The sequence below is a fragment of the Sus scrofa genome, chromosome 7 (genome assembly GCF_054392235.1).
Source record: "Sus scrofa isolate SSC_HxYL_T2T_F1_AM1 chromosome 7, Sscrofa_HxYL_maternal_Yorkshire_Landrace_v2.0, whole genome shotgun sequence".
Classification (NCBI taxonomy): Eukaryota; Metazoa; Chordata; class Mammalia; order Artiodactyla; family Suidae; genus Sus; species Sus scrofa.
In genome coordinates this window covers 49,315,039-49,333,157 of record NC_139389.1, presented here as the reverse complement: position 1 = coordinate 49,333,157, position 18,119 = coordinate 49,315,039, and the positions used below count along the sequence as shown (strand labels likewise).

The 18,119-nt window shown below is 45.1% G+C and overlaps 1 protein-coding gene across 3 annotated transcripts in view; it reads left to right on the top strand.

The window, feature by feature from the left end:
- CLIC5 (chloride intracellular channel 5) overlaps positions 1–18,119 on the top strand; it is a 125,013-nt gene that overhangs the window by 50,691 nt on the left and 56,203 nt on the right. For all 3 annotated transcript variants that reach the window (XR_014808939.1, XR_014808940.1, NM_001198923.3), the window contains 1 exon segment: positions 14,242–14,351. Coding sequence is in view for 1 of the 3 variants with exons in the window: in NM_001198923.3 (NP_001185852.2) it covers positions 14,242–14,351 (110 nt within the window). In the remaining 2 variants the exon portion in view is untranslated.

Below are 18,119 nucleotides of genomic sequence, written 5' to 3'. Positions count from 1 at the left end.
CTCGGCTTCCGCAGAGAACTGTCGCAAGCCTGACCCCTCAGCTGGATCCACTCATCTCCCTTGAGTTCTTAGACCTTTGCGTCTGGTTCCTGAACTGCTGGAAAACGCTGCCTGCTTGGGACGTGTTGCTCCACACAGACACTCTGCAGCCGTGTAGAGAACAGACGTGCATCGTTGTATCAAATGTGAATCCCTCTCCCTTTTTTCATGGTGGATGGGATTCTGTCCTGGCTCAGGGACACCGGTGGCCAGTGGCCGTGGCTCTTCCTGTGTTTGCTTTCTCTGTTGAATGTCTTGCGCTACACACAAAGCCCTGAACACGGAGGTATTGTTGACTTTTGGTGCCCTCGGAGGGAGATCTACTGACTCGTTACTAAGGCATAGCATTTCACAAACAGGGATGTGTAATTAGCTCTTCCTAAATGTTTGTCTTCGGTGGTCATAGTGACAGTAGCTCTACCTTCATAAAGCGAACACATGTGTCTCGTACATATTATCATCTAGACGACCCTGCAAGGCAGATGTTTCTTGCCCCCAGGTGGCAGATGAGAAACCTGAGGCTATGCGTATGTGGGTTACCTACTGGATCATAAGCCACACCGAGACTGAGTGGCTTTAATCATGACAACATTTATTTGGCTCATGAACCTGCAGTTTGTCCAGGGCTTGTTGGGATGATCTGTTTTACTTCACTAGGTGTGACTGGGGCCAGCATCATCTGAAATCTCACTCATTCCCGTGTGTCTGGTGGTTGATGGCACCTGTCAACTGAGAACTCAGCTGGGGACGTCAGCTGGCTAGGGCCACTTCCTGGGCTCTGGGCTTCCTCACAACACGGCAGCTGGGTTCCAAGGGCGAACCCAAAGGAGAGGAAGGGCCGGGCAGAACTGGCGTTCCCTTTTATGGCCTGGTCTCAGAAGTCACACGCTGGGATGTTTCTCTATTCATCCAGGCAGCCACAAAGGCCCACCTAATTTCAAGAAGAAGGAAAAGATAGACTTTACCTCTGGAGAGCATATGGGACCAAAACTAGTGCTATGGCCTTTTTTTCTTTCTTTCTTTCTTTCTTTTTTTTTTTTTTTTTTTTTTTGGTCTTTTCAGGGCTGCACCCATGGCGTATAGACATTCCCAGGCTAGAAGTCTAATTGGAGCTGCAGCTTCTAGCCTATGCCACAGCCACAGCAGCATGGGATCTGAGCTGTGTCTTCAACCTACACCACAGCTCATGGCAATGCTGGATCCTTAACCCACTGAGAGAGGCCAGGGATTGAACTCTCATCCTCATGGATACTAGTTGGGTTTGTTACTGTTGAGCCATGACAGGAACTCTGTTATAGCCATTTTGAGAAAATAATATCTGCCACATTCAGCTGGATGATATTAGGGCTGGAATTTGAACCCAGGATGATACCAGGTCTGCAAGGTTCTATACCAGGCCCTTTGCACTGGATCACTGAGCTCTGTGAAGCCAAGGACACAAATTGGGCTAAGGTGCGGAGGAATTGAGTTGTTGAATATTACACCTGGGGCCAGTGCAGCAGAAAGAGCCAAACTTAGAGGCAGAGGGACTGGACTTTGGGACCTTCTGAGGCTTGGTGCAGGTTTATGATGTGATCGAGAGCCATTCTGCCTTTCGAAGCATGATGGAGGCACTTGGAAGACATGCCAGGGCATACATTTCCTGAGCCCTTCCTGGGTTCCTAGGGTTTCATAAAATAAAAAAACAAAACAAAACAAAGTAAAACCAGTCACCACATCACAGCCATGCTAATGGAAGGCCTACCCACTAGATTATTGGAAGGACAGATCATTTTGTAGTAAAACATCATAACAAGGAATAGTGTCTGACTTACTAAAAAGGAAACCTCAGCTCTCTAATGACGGGAAAAATCATTTAATTGGAAAGAGACAAGTTGTAGAATAATATATAACCTTGGTGTGAGGTAGGCTCGGAGAAAGAACTCACAAAGAGGCTTAAACCAAGCAAGACTTGGAGCATGTCAACATTTTTCTTTTTCTTCCTTCCCTTTTCCTTTTTTAAAAGCTCCAGGTAAATAGAATGTTTATAGGTCTAAAAGCCAGAATTATTGGAGTTCCCGTTGTGGCTCAGTGGTAATGAACCTGACTAGTATCCATGAGGACACGGGTTTGATCCCTGGCCTTGCTCAGTGGGTTAAGGATCTGGCATGGCTGTGAGCTGTGGTGTAGGTCACAGGTGCGGCTCGGATCCTGAGTTGCTGTGGCTGTGATATAGGCCAGTAGCTACCGCTCCCATTTGACCCCTAGCCTGGGAACCTCCATATGCCATGTGTGTGGCCCTAAAAAAGACAAAAAAAAAGGAAAAAAGCCAGAATTATTGCTGTCTTGAGGAGGATAATGATGTTCCCGGGAGTAGATGAGTTCTCCAAAAGGCACCAAGCATGGCATGGGGTTTGGGTGGGAAGGAGGGAGCCATTCGTTGAAAGGACACTGGTCAGAAAGTGGAGGATGTCAGCAAAGGAATAGGAGAGTTGCATGTAGGACCAGCTGCAACTTGTGGGGCCCCCTGCGAAATGAAAATGAGGGCGCCTTTGTTCAAACACGATGAAGCATTTCAAGACAGCAGAGCGTGGGGCCCTTCTGAGCTCAGGGCCTCAGGCATCGCACAGATTGCACGTCTGTGAAGCCGGCCCCGGCCACACACGAGGTACCAGGAGACAAGGCAGGCTGCAGAGGGCTGAGTGTTAAGAGGAAGAGATAAAAGTCTAGCTACAGGAGAAAAGTCCAGTCCTGCTAAGTCAGAGAGAAAGAAGGAAGGAAAGAAAGGACTACACCTCTAAATATGATAAAATTCATTAGGTAATTAAAAAAAAAAAAAGGAAGGGAGGGAGGGAGGAAAGAAGAGAGGAAGAGAGAGAGAAACTGAGGGAAGGAGAAAAGAAGGAAAAGAGAGAGAAAAAGGAAGAGAGAGAGGGAAGGAGGGAGGGAGGGAAGAAGGAAGGAAAGAAAGAAGAGAAACTGCTTAGTCTCAGAAAGTAACTGAGAGAGAATCATTTAAAAGAAGGTGTCAGGATTCCCATGGTGATGCAGGGGAAACGAATCTGACTAGGAACCACGGGGTTGCCGGTTCGATCCCTGGCCTCGCTCCATGGGCTGGGGATCCGGTGTTGCCGTTGTCTGTGATGTAGGTCGCAGACGAGGCTCAGATCAGGGGTAGGCCAGCGGCTGTAGCTCTGATTCGACCCCTAGCCTGAGAACCTTCATAGGCCTCAAGTGTGGCCCTGAAAAGCAAAAAAAAAAAAGTGTCCGTTAGAAGCAGGGCCGGCAAGAATTTTTACCTGTTCAGCTAGTTTGGACATAAACAAATGGGGGGGGGGGGGAACATCCAGGAGTGGAAAGAAGGGGCTGGGAGAAGGAGCAGTGGTACAGCGTGGGCTGGAAAGGGTTCTTCTTTCTCAGAGGGTGTGTGCAGAAACAGGTGAGCAAAGAGAGACTTGGTGCTGATGGCTGCAAAGCTCAGGGGAGGCTGAAGGTCACTCCCAAGAAGCCTCGAGCAGGGTAATATCACACGACACATCAGCTGCAGGCAGCCTTGGGCTCAAAGCTACTATCAGACCAGGCTGGTCACTCAGGGTCAAAGTACCACTGGACCCTGGGCGCTTAGACCCTTGAATGGAATAGCCTTCTGGGCTTGAAGCCTACATGTTCCTTTGGGAGGGGATATTTACACACTCAATTCAGTTGGTTTTATTTACTTATTTATTTATTTGCTTTTTTAGGGTGGCACCCGCGGCATAGGGAGGTTCCCAGGTGAGGGGTTAAATCAGAGCGACAGCCACACTAGATCCGAGCCGCATCTGCGACCTACACCACAGCTCATGCCCCCAGCCTGGATCCTTTATCTACTGACGAGGTCAGGGATGGAACCTGCATCTTCTTGGATACTAGTCAGGTTTGTTACCACTGAGCCACGATGGGACCTCCTCTGCAGGTGTTTTTAAAACCATCTGGTGAGCTAAGGTGTTGATGACAAATCCTGAATTTCTGGGTTACTTGTCTCAGGTCATTTTTTAAATTCACTTTGGTGTGATGTTTACTTGTGAGGGGTCAGCTTGGCTGGGGTGTCCAGAACAGCCATTATGCTGGCTGTTGCTTGGCAGGGGTTTGGGGATGAGAAACAAGCAAGTGACCTTTTCTCCTGCGTGTGAGCCTCGCCCAGTGAGGGCCTTAATTGAGAAATGACTGACAGCCTCTGAGGAAAAGGGAATTCTGCCAGCAGGTTGCCTTTGGACTTGAATTGCAACGCTTCCCTGACCCTCTAATTTGATAACATAGCCCATGAGGTTTTTGACTCACCAAGCCGCCACAATCACGTGGAGCCCATTCTGTCTCCATCTCTCTCTCTCTTTACACACATGCATCCTTTTGGTTCTGTCTCTCTGGAGAACCCTGACTGATGCCCCTGAAATTCTTCGCATGACATTGTATAGGCGGCCCTCTGCCTAGAGCTGATTCAGCCCTTATAGGCAACTTCAGAGAAATGCTGAGGATTCTAAAGCCTGAAATATATACTTGCTCCCTGGCTGTGTATTGAATGAAAAATGCCCGAGTGACCCCCATGAGTTATTAAGCCTTTTGTAGCTGCTGAGAAAAACAATGTCTCGAAGTTCCCACGGTGGTGCAACGGGATTGGCAGTATCTCTGGAGCACTGGGATGAAGGTTCGATCCCCGGCCCAGCACAGTGGGTTAAGGATCTGGCATTGCTGCAGCTGCAGCATAGGTCACAACTGTGGCTCGGACTGATCCCTGGCCAGGGAACTCCATATGCTGTGGGGCAACCAAACACCAAAACCAAAAAGCCCCAGTGTTTATTCAAGGGTAGAACTCCCCAGTCTTTTAAGTGGATTACAAACCACCAAGCCCCATCTCTGATCATGGGAGACTGACCAACCAAATTATTGAAATGAGAGAACATTTGGTATTTTTAAAAAAATAGGTGCACTAAGGAATACTATCTGACATACTAAAAAGAGAAAGTGCACAGATTTAAATACTGTTGTTATAAAGAAAAATTATCTTCCACATGACATGAATCAGTTATCAGTGCTATATTGATAAGACATTTTATAGTCAAAAAATCCCCATCCTGTGGTCTTTGTCACTTCAACACTCTTTCCTGTATGATAATAACCAGCCCAGCATAGAGAAAGGCTGGGAATCGGGAATTAGGGATTAAATCCCTGAGCCTGCCAGGGGACCAGGCTGGGCAACCATGGGCAAGACACCTGACCTTTCTAGGCACAGGAAAAAGAAGCTGCTAGACCCTGTCATCCCTGAGGTCATCTCCCATCCCGCTGTTGTAGAATTTTTGTCTGTAACTTGAAAAAAATTGTTTAATCACTTGAGTCCTCAAGGACCGTTTTCATGGGCTAAAGCAATAAAAAGTTGGAGTTCCCATCTTGGCTCAGCAGAAAAGAATCCAACTAGTATCCATGAAGATGCAGGTTCAATCCCTGGCCTCACTCAGTGGATCAGGGATGTGGCATTGCTGTCAGATATGGTGTAGGTCAGAGACCAGGCTTCTGAGTTGCTGTGCCTGTGGAATAGGCTGGCAGTTGTAGCTCCACTTTGACCCCTAGCCTGGGAACTTCCATATGCCCTGGGGTGGCCCTAAAAAGCTCCCCCCCCAAAAAAAATCAATAAAAAGTTGACATGGGGCAGAATGGTGACTTATTTAATTTTCTGGAGAAATTTCAGGTTTTTTTCTTCTAGTACCTCATTTAGGACTTAACCTTGTGAGGTTTTTTTTTGTTTTTTGTTTTTTAAGGAATCAGACAAATAGCCCTGAAAATCTTCCATTTTGAAATATCAGATATGTAAACACCTGCCATAGTCTGGGTCCAAACAGGAGAGAGAAACTACACAGTGGATTTAACAAGAAAAGTTTAACATAAAGCAGTACTTGGAGTTCCTGCTATGGCTCAGCAGGTTAAGGACCTGACATTGTCTCTGTGAGGATGTGGGTTCGATCCCTGGCCTTGCTTAGTGGGTTAAGGAGCCAGCCTTGCCGCAAGCTCAGGCATAAGTGGAAGATGCGGCTTGGATCTGGTATTGTTATGGATCTGGTGTAGGCAGGCACCAGCAGCTCTGATTGGACCCTTAGCCTGGGAGCTTCCATATATACTGCAGGTGTGGCCATTTACACAAAAAAAAGAAGAAAGAAAGAAAGAAGTGAGGGAGGGAGGGAGAAAGAAAGGTAGGAAGAAAGATAGAAATAAAGAAAAAAAAATAACAGTACTAGCTATGATAAAAGTAACCATTACATATAAGGATACTCCGTTGAGTACTCGAGAATCACGGGACAATAACCAAGGAATGACAAGCCTGCAAGGGGTTCGCATCTCACTGGGGAAGGTGTGATCGGCCCCGTGGAAAGCATGGAAGTTCACTGGCCTGGCAAGGCCAGAGCTGGTTTGGAGTTGCTAGGCAAGCAGGAGGCCACCCTCCGGAGTTCAGGAGAGGAGCAAACAGTCAACAGTGGGGGCCCAGGTACACAGCGGGACCCAGGTGCTGGTGGGAACAGGAGGGCCTCGGGCGGCACAGGCCTTGCAGAGTAAGTGGCAGATCTGTGAGCACACCCTGGCTGTAGGCAGGCTGTACGGAGGCCACATGGGGCTCTGATGGCTGCATCCAGAGCCTGCAGAAAGGCTGGCACCAGGAGGAGGCTGCAAGGTGCCAGCGGGATCACATTCCAGCTGGGGCTGGCTCACTCTAACCCCTAGCCCCTTCCAAAGGCAGAGGAAGGGCCTCTTTGTCTTGCAGGAGCCTTCCAGCGCTCTCTTCTGGGAAAGCCTGCCTTCCTGCACACTTTAGAAATGCTGGGAGTCCCGTGGTGGCCTAGCAGTTAAGGATTCAGTGTTGTCACTGTAGTGGCCTGGAGTCCCATCCCTGGCCTGGAGACTTTGCATGCCATGGGAGTGGCAAAAAGAAAGGAAGAAGGAAGGAAAGAAAGACAGAAAGAAAAACAGAAAGAAAGACAGACAGACAGACAGACATAAAGAAAGAAAGAGATGAAAGAAAGAAAAGAAAGAAAGGAAGGAAGAAAGAAATGCTGCTAAAGGGAATTCCCACTGTTTCTCATATAGCATTTATTGAAGGTTATCTCGGGGGCAGAGAAACAATAAATTGATAAGTGACATGACATCTTCAAGCTTGAATGTCATCTATCCTCTCTCAATCATTTGTCCCTTTTCTGGACCTTGGTACCCCTCAAATAACTTTTGGTCAATAGTCAACTTCAAGTTCGTATCTGGATAAGGATGTCTATGTAGCCTGTCTGTTCATGGTGTGTCTTATCCCAATAGTTGTCAAATGTTTCTCTTGGATTCCTGGATCGCCGATCCTTTCAGGGATTCTGGGAAGTCACAGCTATGTTCAAAGTCATTTCTCCTGGGGTTGCTATTTTGTGGATAAAAATCTGATGTTCCCAGAATAAGTCAAGCCTGTGGAGTAATGGAGACATCACGCACATATAGAAAAAAAAAAAAAAAAAAAAGGGCCAGTCTCATTCATTTATGATCTTGATGAAGCAGTAAAAAATATCTACTGTAATTAATTTTCAGCCTTTGAGTGCGTGTCTTTGAAACACGCTGATGGAGGAAATGAGAAATGCACATCCACGTCTTGGGCTGCATTCCCAAGCATCATAGCTCCCTTGAGGAAGCACTTGAGCTGTGGGTTGACCAGAAGCTTCTCTTGCAGAATAGTTTTGACCTGGAAGACAACTGGCAGACCAACTGTGGTTTTTCCGACTTGGTATTTACTGGCCTGATAGTTCCTAGAAAAATCGATGAAATGACCTTGTCATTTCAAGACAAACGGCTGACCATATTCATTGCCACTGATAAAAGACAAGCTTTCAGGAGAAAACTGAGAATATTGGAAAACAGGTATTTGCCACCAGGAGCTTGACAGCTTCTCTTTGCTTGAGCTTTTCTGATGAGCTTGGTGGTGATATTACTGAATGTGATATCTTGCTGCTGTTTGAAGAAATGTATCAGCTTGTGGAAGATCTACTTAACTCAGGGAAATGCTATTTTGCAAATGATGAATTTGTGATGTTATAAAATCATTCATGGGTAAAAGATCCATTCAAAATGTGAGACAGATGAATGAGTTTTAATGGAAAGAAGAACTAGGGTTTCAAATTCCTCCTGTCAACTAGCCTTTAAAAAACTACTATTGTTGAGTAGTTTTTCAAACAACACTATTTGTTGAGTTTTGGTATGTTATAAAAGAGAAATACTCATAATTATCTGAAAAGGCTATTAAATTACTCATCTGTTTTCCAACTATGTATCTGGATAAGGCCTAATTTTCTTCATATACTTCAAACAAATAGCAAAAGACTGAATGCAGAAACTAACTTCTATTAAGCAGACTTTAAAGATTTTGCAAAAATATAAAACAATATCACTCTACTTAATTTCTTTTTTTAGATGTATGGTTTCTTTATATTAAAATATACTGTTGTTTATCAAGTGCTGGAGGGGGTGTGGAGAAAAGGGAACCCTCCTGCACTGCTGGTGGGAATGTAAGGTACAGCCACTATGGAGAACAGTTGGGAGATACCTTAGAAATCTAGACATAGAACTTCCATATGACCCCGTAATCCCACTCTTGGGCATATATCCGGACAAAACTCTACTTAAAAGAGACACATGCACCCACATGTTCATTGCAGCACTATTCACAATAGCCAGGACATGTAAACAACCCAAATGTCCATCAACAGATGATTGGATTCAGAAGATGTGGTATATATACACAATGGAATACTACTCAGCCATAAAAAAGAATGACATAATGCCATTTGCAGCAACATGGATGGAACTAGAGACTCTCATACTGAGTGAAATGAGTCAGAAAGACAAAGACAAATACCATATGATATCACTTATAACTGGAATCTAATATCCAGCACAAATGAACAACTCCACAGAAAACAAATCATGGACTTGGAAAGTAGACTTGTGGCTACCCAACGGGAGAGGGAGGGAGTGGGAGGGATTGGGAGCTTGGGGTTATCAGATACAACTTAGAATAGATTTACAAGGAGATCCTGCTGAGTAGCATTGAGAACTATGTCTAGATACTCATATTGCAACAGAACAAAGGGTGGGGAAAAAAATGTATACATGTAAGGATAACTTGATCCCCATGCTGTAGAGTGGGAAAAAATAAAAAAATAAAAAAATATATAATGTTTATGTAAACAAGTAATATTTATTAGTATTATATATTAAGGAATACATAAATAAATATTTGAAATTTTTTAGCTTTAATTATAATACTGTAAATACTGATAGTTATAACCCACGTAAACGATAGCTTTTTGGGATCCTCAGCAGTCTTGAAAGGCAAATAAGGACTCTGAGACCAAAAATTTTGAGAACTGCTATTTCAAATAAATGTCCATTAGTCCGAGTTCCCGCTGTGGCCCAGTGCGTTAAGAACACCCATAGTGTCGATGAGGATGTGAGTTCAATCCTTGGCCTCGTTCAGTAGGTTAAGGATCTGGTGTTGCTGCAAGCTACAGTGAAGTCACAGATGTGGGTTGGATCTGGTGTTGCTGTGGCTGTGGGGTAGGCCAGCAGCTGCAGCTCCCATTCAACCTCTGGCCCCAGGAACTTCCATGTGCCACAGGTGCAGCCCTAAAAAGAAAAGAAAAACAAAACAAGTAAGGTCATGCTCATAGGTTGTGTGGGGACATGAATTTGGGGGGATCATAATGTTTTTGCCAGTCCCCAGTCCCCATTACTCAGAGCCTCTTTGGCCCACAGTCCATCTAGGTTACCCCTCCTACTTTTCAGAGTCTGGGCCCATTAAGCCCCACCACATTCTTCCCATTTGATGTTTCAAGTGGTTGCCACAAAGCTCACCACATTTGACCCATGAGTTTGGCAGATGGTTTCTGTGGGCCACAGGACTGGTGAGTTATTAGGAGAGAAAAAGGAAACGGAACAACTCAATAGTTTTAAAACCAAAACAAAACTAACAACCCAATTTAAAAATGGACTAAAGGAGCTCCCTTTGTGGCTCAGTGGAACAAACCTGACTAGCATCCATGAGGAAGTAGGTTTGATCCCTGGCCTCGCTCAGTGGGTTAAGGATCTGGCATTGCCGTGAGCTGCAGTGAGGTGAGTTGCTGTGGCTGTGGCATAGGCCAGCAGCTGAGGCTCTGACTGGACGCCTAGCCTGGGAACTTCCATGTGCCATGGGTGTGGCCCTAAAAAGCAAAATAAAAAATAAAATAAAAGTGGACTAAGGACTTGAAGAGATACTTCCCCAAAGAAGACGTGCCAATGGCCAACAGCTATATGAAAAAATTCTCCATATCATTTATGCAAACCAATGAAATCTCACCTCATCCCTTTCAGGATGGCTACTATGGAAAAAACAAGTGCTGGCAAGGATGTGGAGAAATTGGAACCTTTGCACACTGTTGGTGGAAATACAAAGTGGTGCAGCCATGATGGAAAACAGTATGGAGATTCCTCAAAAATTAAACAAAGCTACCAAATGCTCAAGCAATCTCACTGCTGGGTAGTTGTCTGAAAGAACTGAAATCAGAATCTGGAAGAGATTCTATGTTCACTGTAGCACCATTTAAATAGTCAAGATAGGGGAACAGTCTAAATGTCCATTGACAAATGAATGGATAAAGAAACTGTGGTATATACACATAGTGGAATATTAGTAGGCCTTAAAAAAGAAAGAAATTGGAGTGCCCATCGTGGTGCAGCAGAAACCAGTCTGATTAGGAACCGTGAGGTTGCAGGTTCAATCCCTGGCCTCGCTCAGTGGGTTAAGGATGCTGCGTTGCCGTGAGCTGTGGTGTAGGTTGCAGACTCGGCTTGGATTTGGCATTGGCTGTGGCTGTGGTGAAGGTCAGTGGCTACAGCTCCAATTAGACCCCTAGCCTGGGAACCTCCATATGCCGTAGGTGTCCCCCCCCTCCAAATAAAGACAAAAAAAAAAAGAGAGAAAGAAATTGTAAAATACACAAGTAAGTGGATGCATCTTGAGGCATTATGGTCAATGAATTAAATCAATCACAGAAAGACAAAGATTGCGTGCTTACACTTGTACGAAGTAACTAGAATAGCCAAAGTCATAGAATCAAAGAGTGGAAAGGTGGTTGCCAGGGGTGAAGGGAGGGGAAGCTGGAGTTGCTGATAACAAGAATACAGTTTCAGTTGAGCAAGGTGGGCAAGCTCTAGAGAGCTGCTGTACAACATTGTATCTGCGGTCTACGATATTGCATTGTACACTGAAACATTTCATAAGAGGATCGAACCCATGTTAAGTGTTCCTATCACAAGGAAAGGAGAGGAGAGGTGGGGAGAGAAGGGGATCGGGAAAGAGGGGAAAGCCGAGCAAGAGAGATGGAAAGACAGGGTAAACGACAGACTCCTCGCATGTTATTTCTCTTGGTCTTTGGGCAATTTTTGCTTACTAGGTCTAGAATCATAATTTAAGACAGAGATGGAAATATGGAGAGCAGTGACAGCCACCAGCCTCTACACCCCTGTGAAGCTGAAAGCTCATGGACCGGAGGCTGGGATGTATCACACACGTCCAGCATCCCCATCCCCTGCTCTGTGACCTTGGGTCGACATGCTTCCTGTCTGGGCTGGGTTCTCAGGTTGGTGTCCACGCATGGCAATCAGGAGCTTTGGACCTGGAGCCAGATGACTTGGGCTCATTCCAGAGGCCCTTGGGTCAATGATCTCCCCTCTCTGTAATTTCCCTTCAGCTTCCACATCTGTAAAATGGAAATACTGTCTCACTATGCAGGTTTCCCATGAGGGGTAAATGCATTAATAATATAGGTAAAACCTTAGAATAATGCCTGACTGTATAGGCATCTGTGGGTATTAGGAACATTATTGCTATATGAATTTTTTGTCCAGCTAATAAGAATTCCAATATTTTACTAGTTCCTCCTTCCACTCACTTATGATCGCCTCCAGCCCCACCTCCACCACCAGAGGCAAAACAGATGAGAATGTGCGGACATGGCTTTTGTTTTTTTGTTTTTTTTATTCGCCATTTACATCATAACTGTCCCTGGGGAAAGGTTCCTTCGTCAGGATGTCTCAAAGGACCAAGAAGCAGCTACCTGCCAAGTGAGTGCTTCTTGGGGAACTGACGTCACGAATTCAAGTTAGCCCCAAGCTATTATTAAATTAATAGTCGCCTGTCTGAGTGTGGCTTTATCCGTAACTTTAGCGCCGGGGGCAGGGGTGGCACCTGCCCCGTGCCCTCCACCTTTCTGATTATATATAACAGAGCCTGTCGTGTCTGAAGCCTTCACGGTGGGTCTGTTTCCAGCACTAGGGAAAATGAGAACTGCATAGAGACGGGGCTCTGGGTGGAGGTAAAATAACTGTAATTTCATAGCAATTACCTACAGGCAACACCGGCAAAGGCGCCAGTTTTCCATTATAAACCTGAGCCTCTGCTGGGAGCAATTGGCGAGGTAGACAGAAGCACACAATTAGGTTCTCGTGTATGAAAGGAGGCGTCGTTGCCTCCCCATGCGAACCCACAGCAAACAAAACCTCAAGGGGAAAAATAATGTGCTGAGCTTGGAATGTAGCTTTTTCCTCCTCCTCTTTCAAAAAGAGAAAAAAAGAAAATCTTAGCACTCCCCCCCCCCCCGCCCAGCCCCCATTCCAGGATGTTGGTTGGCTTGTCGGCTGCCGTGCCAGCAAACCTGGTCTGGGGGCCTTCTCATCTGGTGCCCTCACTGCCAGTGGAGTCTGGTCCTGATGGGGCCATGGTTTCCAGGGGAGCCAACTGCGGACTAGAGCGAGCGGGTGATTTCTCCCTCCAAGTGCCCTTTCGAAGCCTGCAAACCACTTGGTGGAAGTAAATTATGCAGGGATCATTTCCCCCCCTTTTTTGTTCGTGTGTTAGCTGAAAATGGAGTCTTTATAAAATTTCACGTCTCTGCAGCCCACTCAAAGGTAAAGATAGACTTGCCTTTTAGACCAAAAAAAAAAAAACCCACTATTTTGAGGAGGGTACGGAGAAGGTGAAATATGGGGAGCGGAAGTAGGCAAACCCTCAATAATGCTACCTGTCATGGTTATCTCTGTGTTCCTGTTTCAAGCCCCAGCCCGCCCCACAGGAGGCCATAAGCTCCTGAATAAATGCAGTTTTGAATCCCCTGCGGAATTTCCTCTAGTGCCTTGAACATACTCGTTGGTCAATATGCAGTCATTGAATAAAAGGATAATTTAACCAGTGAATGGTTTATCGACACAAGGTCAAGTAGTGGTCAGAACTAAGTGGAATATTGATGAAAGTCTTGAGCCTGCTGACTGGTTTAGATATAAAGAAATAGGGTCAAAGTCTGAGGATTTGTTCTTATGGAACAGGGACTAAAGAGTAGAAGAAGGTAAACTACAGAGGAACCTACTTTGGTGAGGTATAGCCAAAGAAAAGCATTTCTAATTATTAGCACTCTACCCTCAGAATGGAGTGGTTTGAGAGAGAGAAATGGCTGGTGAGTGGAGATATCCAAGCATCGATGAGATGATTACTTGGGAGTATAGAAGTTGGTGGTCTGACATAATTTGTCTTAGACTATGTGATTTTGAAGATTTCTTTTTACCCTGAGATGCTAGAGTTCAGTGGTTGCAGAAAGTTATGATTCTACCGACATAATCACCATGCTGGAAATTCAAATTCAGTTCAACACATATTTATTGAGCGCTTACCCTGTGCCAGGCATCCCTCTGGATAAACATTAGAAAGACAGCAATAAAGCATAGAGGGCAGCTGCCCTTTAAAGTAAGGCTGGGGGAGTTCCTGTCATGACTCAGTGGAAAGGAATCTGACTAGCATCCATGAAGATGCAGGTTTGATCCCTGGCCTCCCTCAGTGGGTTAAGGATCCGGCGTTGACATGAGCTGTGGTGTAGGTCTCAGAGGCAGCTCAGATCTGATGCTGTGTCTGTGGTGTAGGCCAGTGGCTACAACTCCGATTCGACCCCTAGCCTAGGAACCTCCATATGCTGTGGGTGCGGTCCTAAAAAGACAAATAAATAAATAAATACATAAATAAAGTAAGGCTGGGGCATGGATTTAGTCAGTTCTTCTTGGACCAGTGGGACCAGTGTCTGGGAATCCCGTATTCCTTCTTGCTAATGCGCACACACCAACTCAGGATCCTGGTGCTCTTCTTTCCAGGCTGGAATCGATGGGGAAAGCATTGGCAACTGTCCCTTCTCCCAGCGTCTCTTTATGATCCTCTGGCTGAAAGGCGTCGTGTTCAATGTCACCACTGTGGATCTGAAAAGGTAAAGGACCCCGCATTTATGAGGAATACGTTTTGCTGCAGGAAGTGAGAATCTTCCACGAGGGAGGGTGGAAACTGTCCCGTGGTTCCCAGCAGCCTCCTGCTCACACATCCTTGGCCGGACCCCTCGGAACAAGGGAGGCTGCGAAAGTGAGCATCCCCCTTGGGACACAGCGTTTCGCTGTCCTGATGAGCAAGTCCCGATTAGTGAAGGAAGGAGCAGAGAGTGGGCCTTGGGCATTGCAACTGAGAGTGTCTGGCACAGAGATGGGCACAACACCTAAAAAGCCCAATGTGAGCCATTTTGGTCATACTAGTGCCCCCCATGCTGGGGGACCCCAGCCGGACTTTAGATGAGAGAGGCTGAGTTTCCAGGCTGTTGGGATCTGAGCCATTTCCCTTACCAGGTTCCCATCTGTACACCTCCTTATGTGAGAACTCCGGATTGAAGCTGGGATGGAGAGTAACTCAGGGTTCTGCTTTCAAAGGGCGGTTTTAATGGCTGTTAAAAACTCGGGCGTTATTCACATCACACAGCTTTCCACCTTGCCTTCGCTTTCCTCTTCTCTGCCTGCTCTTATTTGTTTTTAAAGTTTTATCAAAATATAGTTAATTTACAATGTTGTGGGAGTTCCCGTTGTGGCCCGGTGGTAATGAACCCGACTAATATCCGTGAGGATGTGGGTTTGATCCCTGGCCTTGCTCAGTAAAGTAGTCTATGCTCAGAATTCTGTTATCTTCTGGATACTTCCACTTGCATTTTCTGTTATCACTGTAAAATCTATATAGTGAAAATTATACTTTTATCTTTCCTTTGAGTTGGGGTCCCCCTGTGAATTGCTTTCTTCTTCCATTTTCCTAGGCACTGAAACGTTTCCAGGCCCCTTTTCTTGCCACCCCTGTGGTCCGCCATTCTCCAAGCCCAGGGCGTTCTCTCCCTGTGCTGTTTCTTACCTCCAAGCTCTCTTGTCCATTCTCACAATTCAAGCCCACACCTGGTCCAGGTCCCACCGCTGGGAGCTGGACTCTGTCTTTGTTCTTCAAAGTAGTCCTCATCCTTCCAGGTTCTCTCTCTTTCTCTCTCTCTCTGATCCACCCTTTATATTATCATAAGGTTATTCTTCCTAAAATAGTCCTTTAATCATGTGGTTCCCCTTGCTCGGGAAACCTCCTGACACTTTGCATTGCCTGTAACATAAGTTTGTCCTTTGCTCTGTTCTTCCCCATATTATCTCCCAATGCTTCTCCCCATACCTATCCACCTTTGGCAGGTTGGATGACCTTCTGCTGCCCTGGTCCCTTTGGCCTCCAGCCATTGCCTGGATGCTTCCTCGGTCTCATAGAGGTTGTCTTTCCTGAATGGAGAGATGGTACCCAGACCCCGGGAGCAGCCCTCTCCCCTGTGAAACCTCCCCCTCCCACCCCATCAGTCTCAGGCACATCTATCATTCTGCCCTCCCTCCAAGCTCCCCCAGCATCTATGGTCCATGGCGCCCTGCCTCATCATTTTGCATCTCATCTACAATCCCAATGCTTTTCAACTGGTGCATGTTTTCCCATAAAAAAAAAAAAAATCACATAACATGTAACCCTGTGAAGGAGACCTTACTTCTTCGTTCTGTACGAGAAAACCCATTTAAATGACTTGTTCGAGGTGCTCACTTAGAACTGGAGGGGCTGCCACTAAAACCCATCTTCTTGGTTCACATGCCATGCCTTTCAGGACACATCAGTTACAACGTTTGTTTTGTCATTCACAGGAAACCTTAAATCCCTCAAAGGCAGATTGAGGCCATTTTTTAGGTTCTTTATATCCACTCTAGCAACCGAGGCAGTCATTCAGGGCCCCGACTAATCTCTGTCAAGTGAGTGAACACGCATGCGTGGTGCAGACCCTGGCAGCCACTCAGAGCCGACCTTCTTACGGTTGGAAAGATTGCCTCCTTTTCAGTGCGAAGAGGAGGGCGTTGGAGTATCCTCTGTGCAAGCAAACTCATGTGTTTAGCTGGAGATCAGAATGGGAGAGGGAGCCCCCGCATTCCTCAGATGCTGACCATGCTCTTTCTATCTGTTATCACATCTGGTCCTGCCAACAGCCTTTGGGGTGGGCCAGGCCGGTGTCACAACGCCGGTTTCATAGATAAGGAGACTCTCTTACGGACCAAAATATATACATTATATATAGTAAAATATTAATAGAATGTATATAATTACAATGTAAATTCTATAAATATGTTTTTTCTGCAAGAAAGTCTCCTTACTTAAAATATATATATATATTTATATATATATATATATATATATATATATATATATATTTGGGAGTTTCAGTTGTAGCTCAGTGGGTTAAGAACCTGACGTAGTCTTCATGAGGATGTGGGTTTGATCCTCCAGCCTCACTCAGTGGATTAAGGATCTCCTGTTGCCACAAGCTGCAGCATAGGTTGCAAGGGCAGCGCCAATTTGAACTGTCGCCTGGGAACTTCCATATGCTGCAGGTGCAGCCCCGATAAAGAAAAAACAAAACAAAACATATATATATATATATATATATATATATATATATATATATATGTACTTATATGTGTGTATATAAAGAATTAAGGAGTTTTTTGAAATGTATGATGCAATGACAACATTTAGCAATTCCTAAGAAAACTATTTCTTAACCGGGCGTTCCCCCCCTCTTATTGGCTGAGTGACCTTCTGTTTTCTGAGCCTGTTTCCTTATCTGTGCTATAGCGATAAAAATGGTGCCTTTGGCGCTACGGTCAGGGCTTGGTGGTTAACGAACCCTACTAGTATCGATGATGACGTGGGTTCAATCCTTGGCCCTGCTTAGTGGGTTAAGGATCTGGTGTTGCCGTGAGCTGTGGTACAGCCATGAGCTGGGGCTGCAAATGCGGCTTGAATCCCGAGTTGCTGTGGCTGTGGTGTAGGCTGGCAGCTCTAGCTCCGATTCGACCCCTAGCCTGGGAACCTCCATATGCCACGAGTGTGGACCTAAAAAGACAAAAGAAAAGTGCCTTATTTGTAGGATTGTGAGGGGAGGCAGACCTGGACAGCGCTTACCTTCGGTGTCATGCTGCCTTGAGCAAAAACACCACACATGTGGATTCTTCTTAGTAGCCCCCTGCCCTCACAGAGCTGACCATCTAGTCAGGGAAGGAGGACTGGTGTATACCAAATAATCGGCAAGTTAATTAAATTCTAATTATATGATTTTAATTATATAATTATAATTAGATATAATTATATATTTGATACATAATATATATTTTATCATATAGTCTACATGGTTTGAAATATAAAATACATGATCTAATTATATGGTTTTGATTACATAATTATAATTAGTTACATATTATAATTATATATTTTAATAAATATAAATTGTATATATTGTGTATCTACATTTATAAAAATATCTAAATTGTATAAATATAATACTTTTAGCAAGAAAGACTCCTTACTTAAAAATATATAATTACATCTTTAAAAATATACTTATATTCTATTTTATCATATAATATATATTTTTAATATATACTATACCATATGTAATATAATCCATTATAATGCTATTTTTATCATTATATCAGTTTCATATAATTTGCTGAAGAGGGTCAGCAAGAGAGGGGGCCCCCCCTCCACCAACCAGTGTCCCTGGCAGTATCAGCTGGGCTGCAGCAGCCAGAGGCAATGTTTCCCAAGGATGCCAGACTCCGGAGTCCCTTGTTCTGTCGAGTCCTAGAGAACAATCAACATC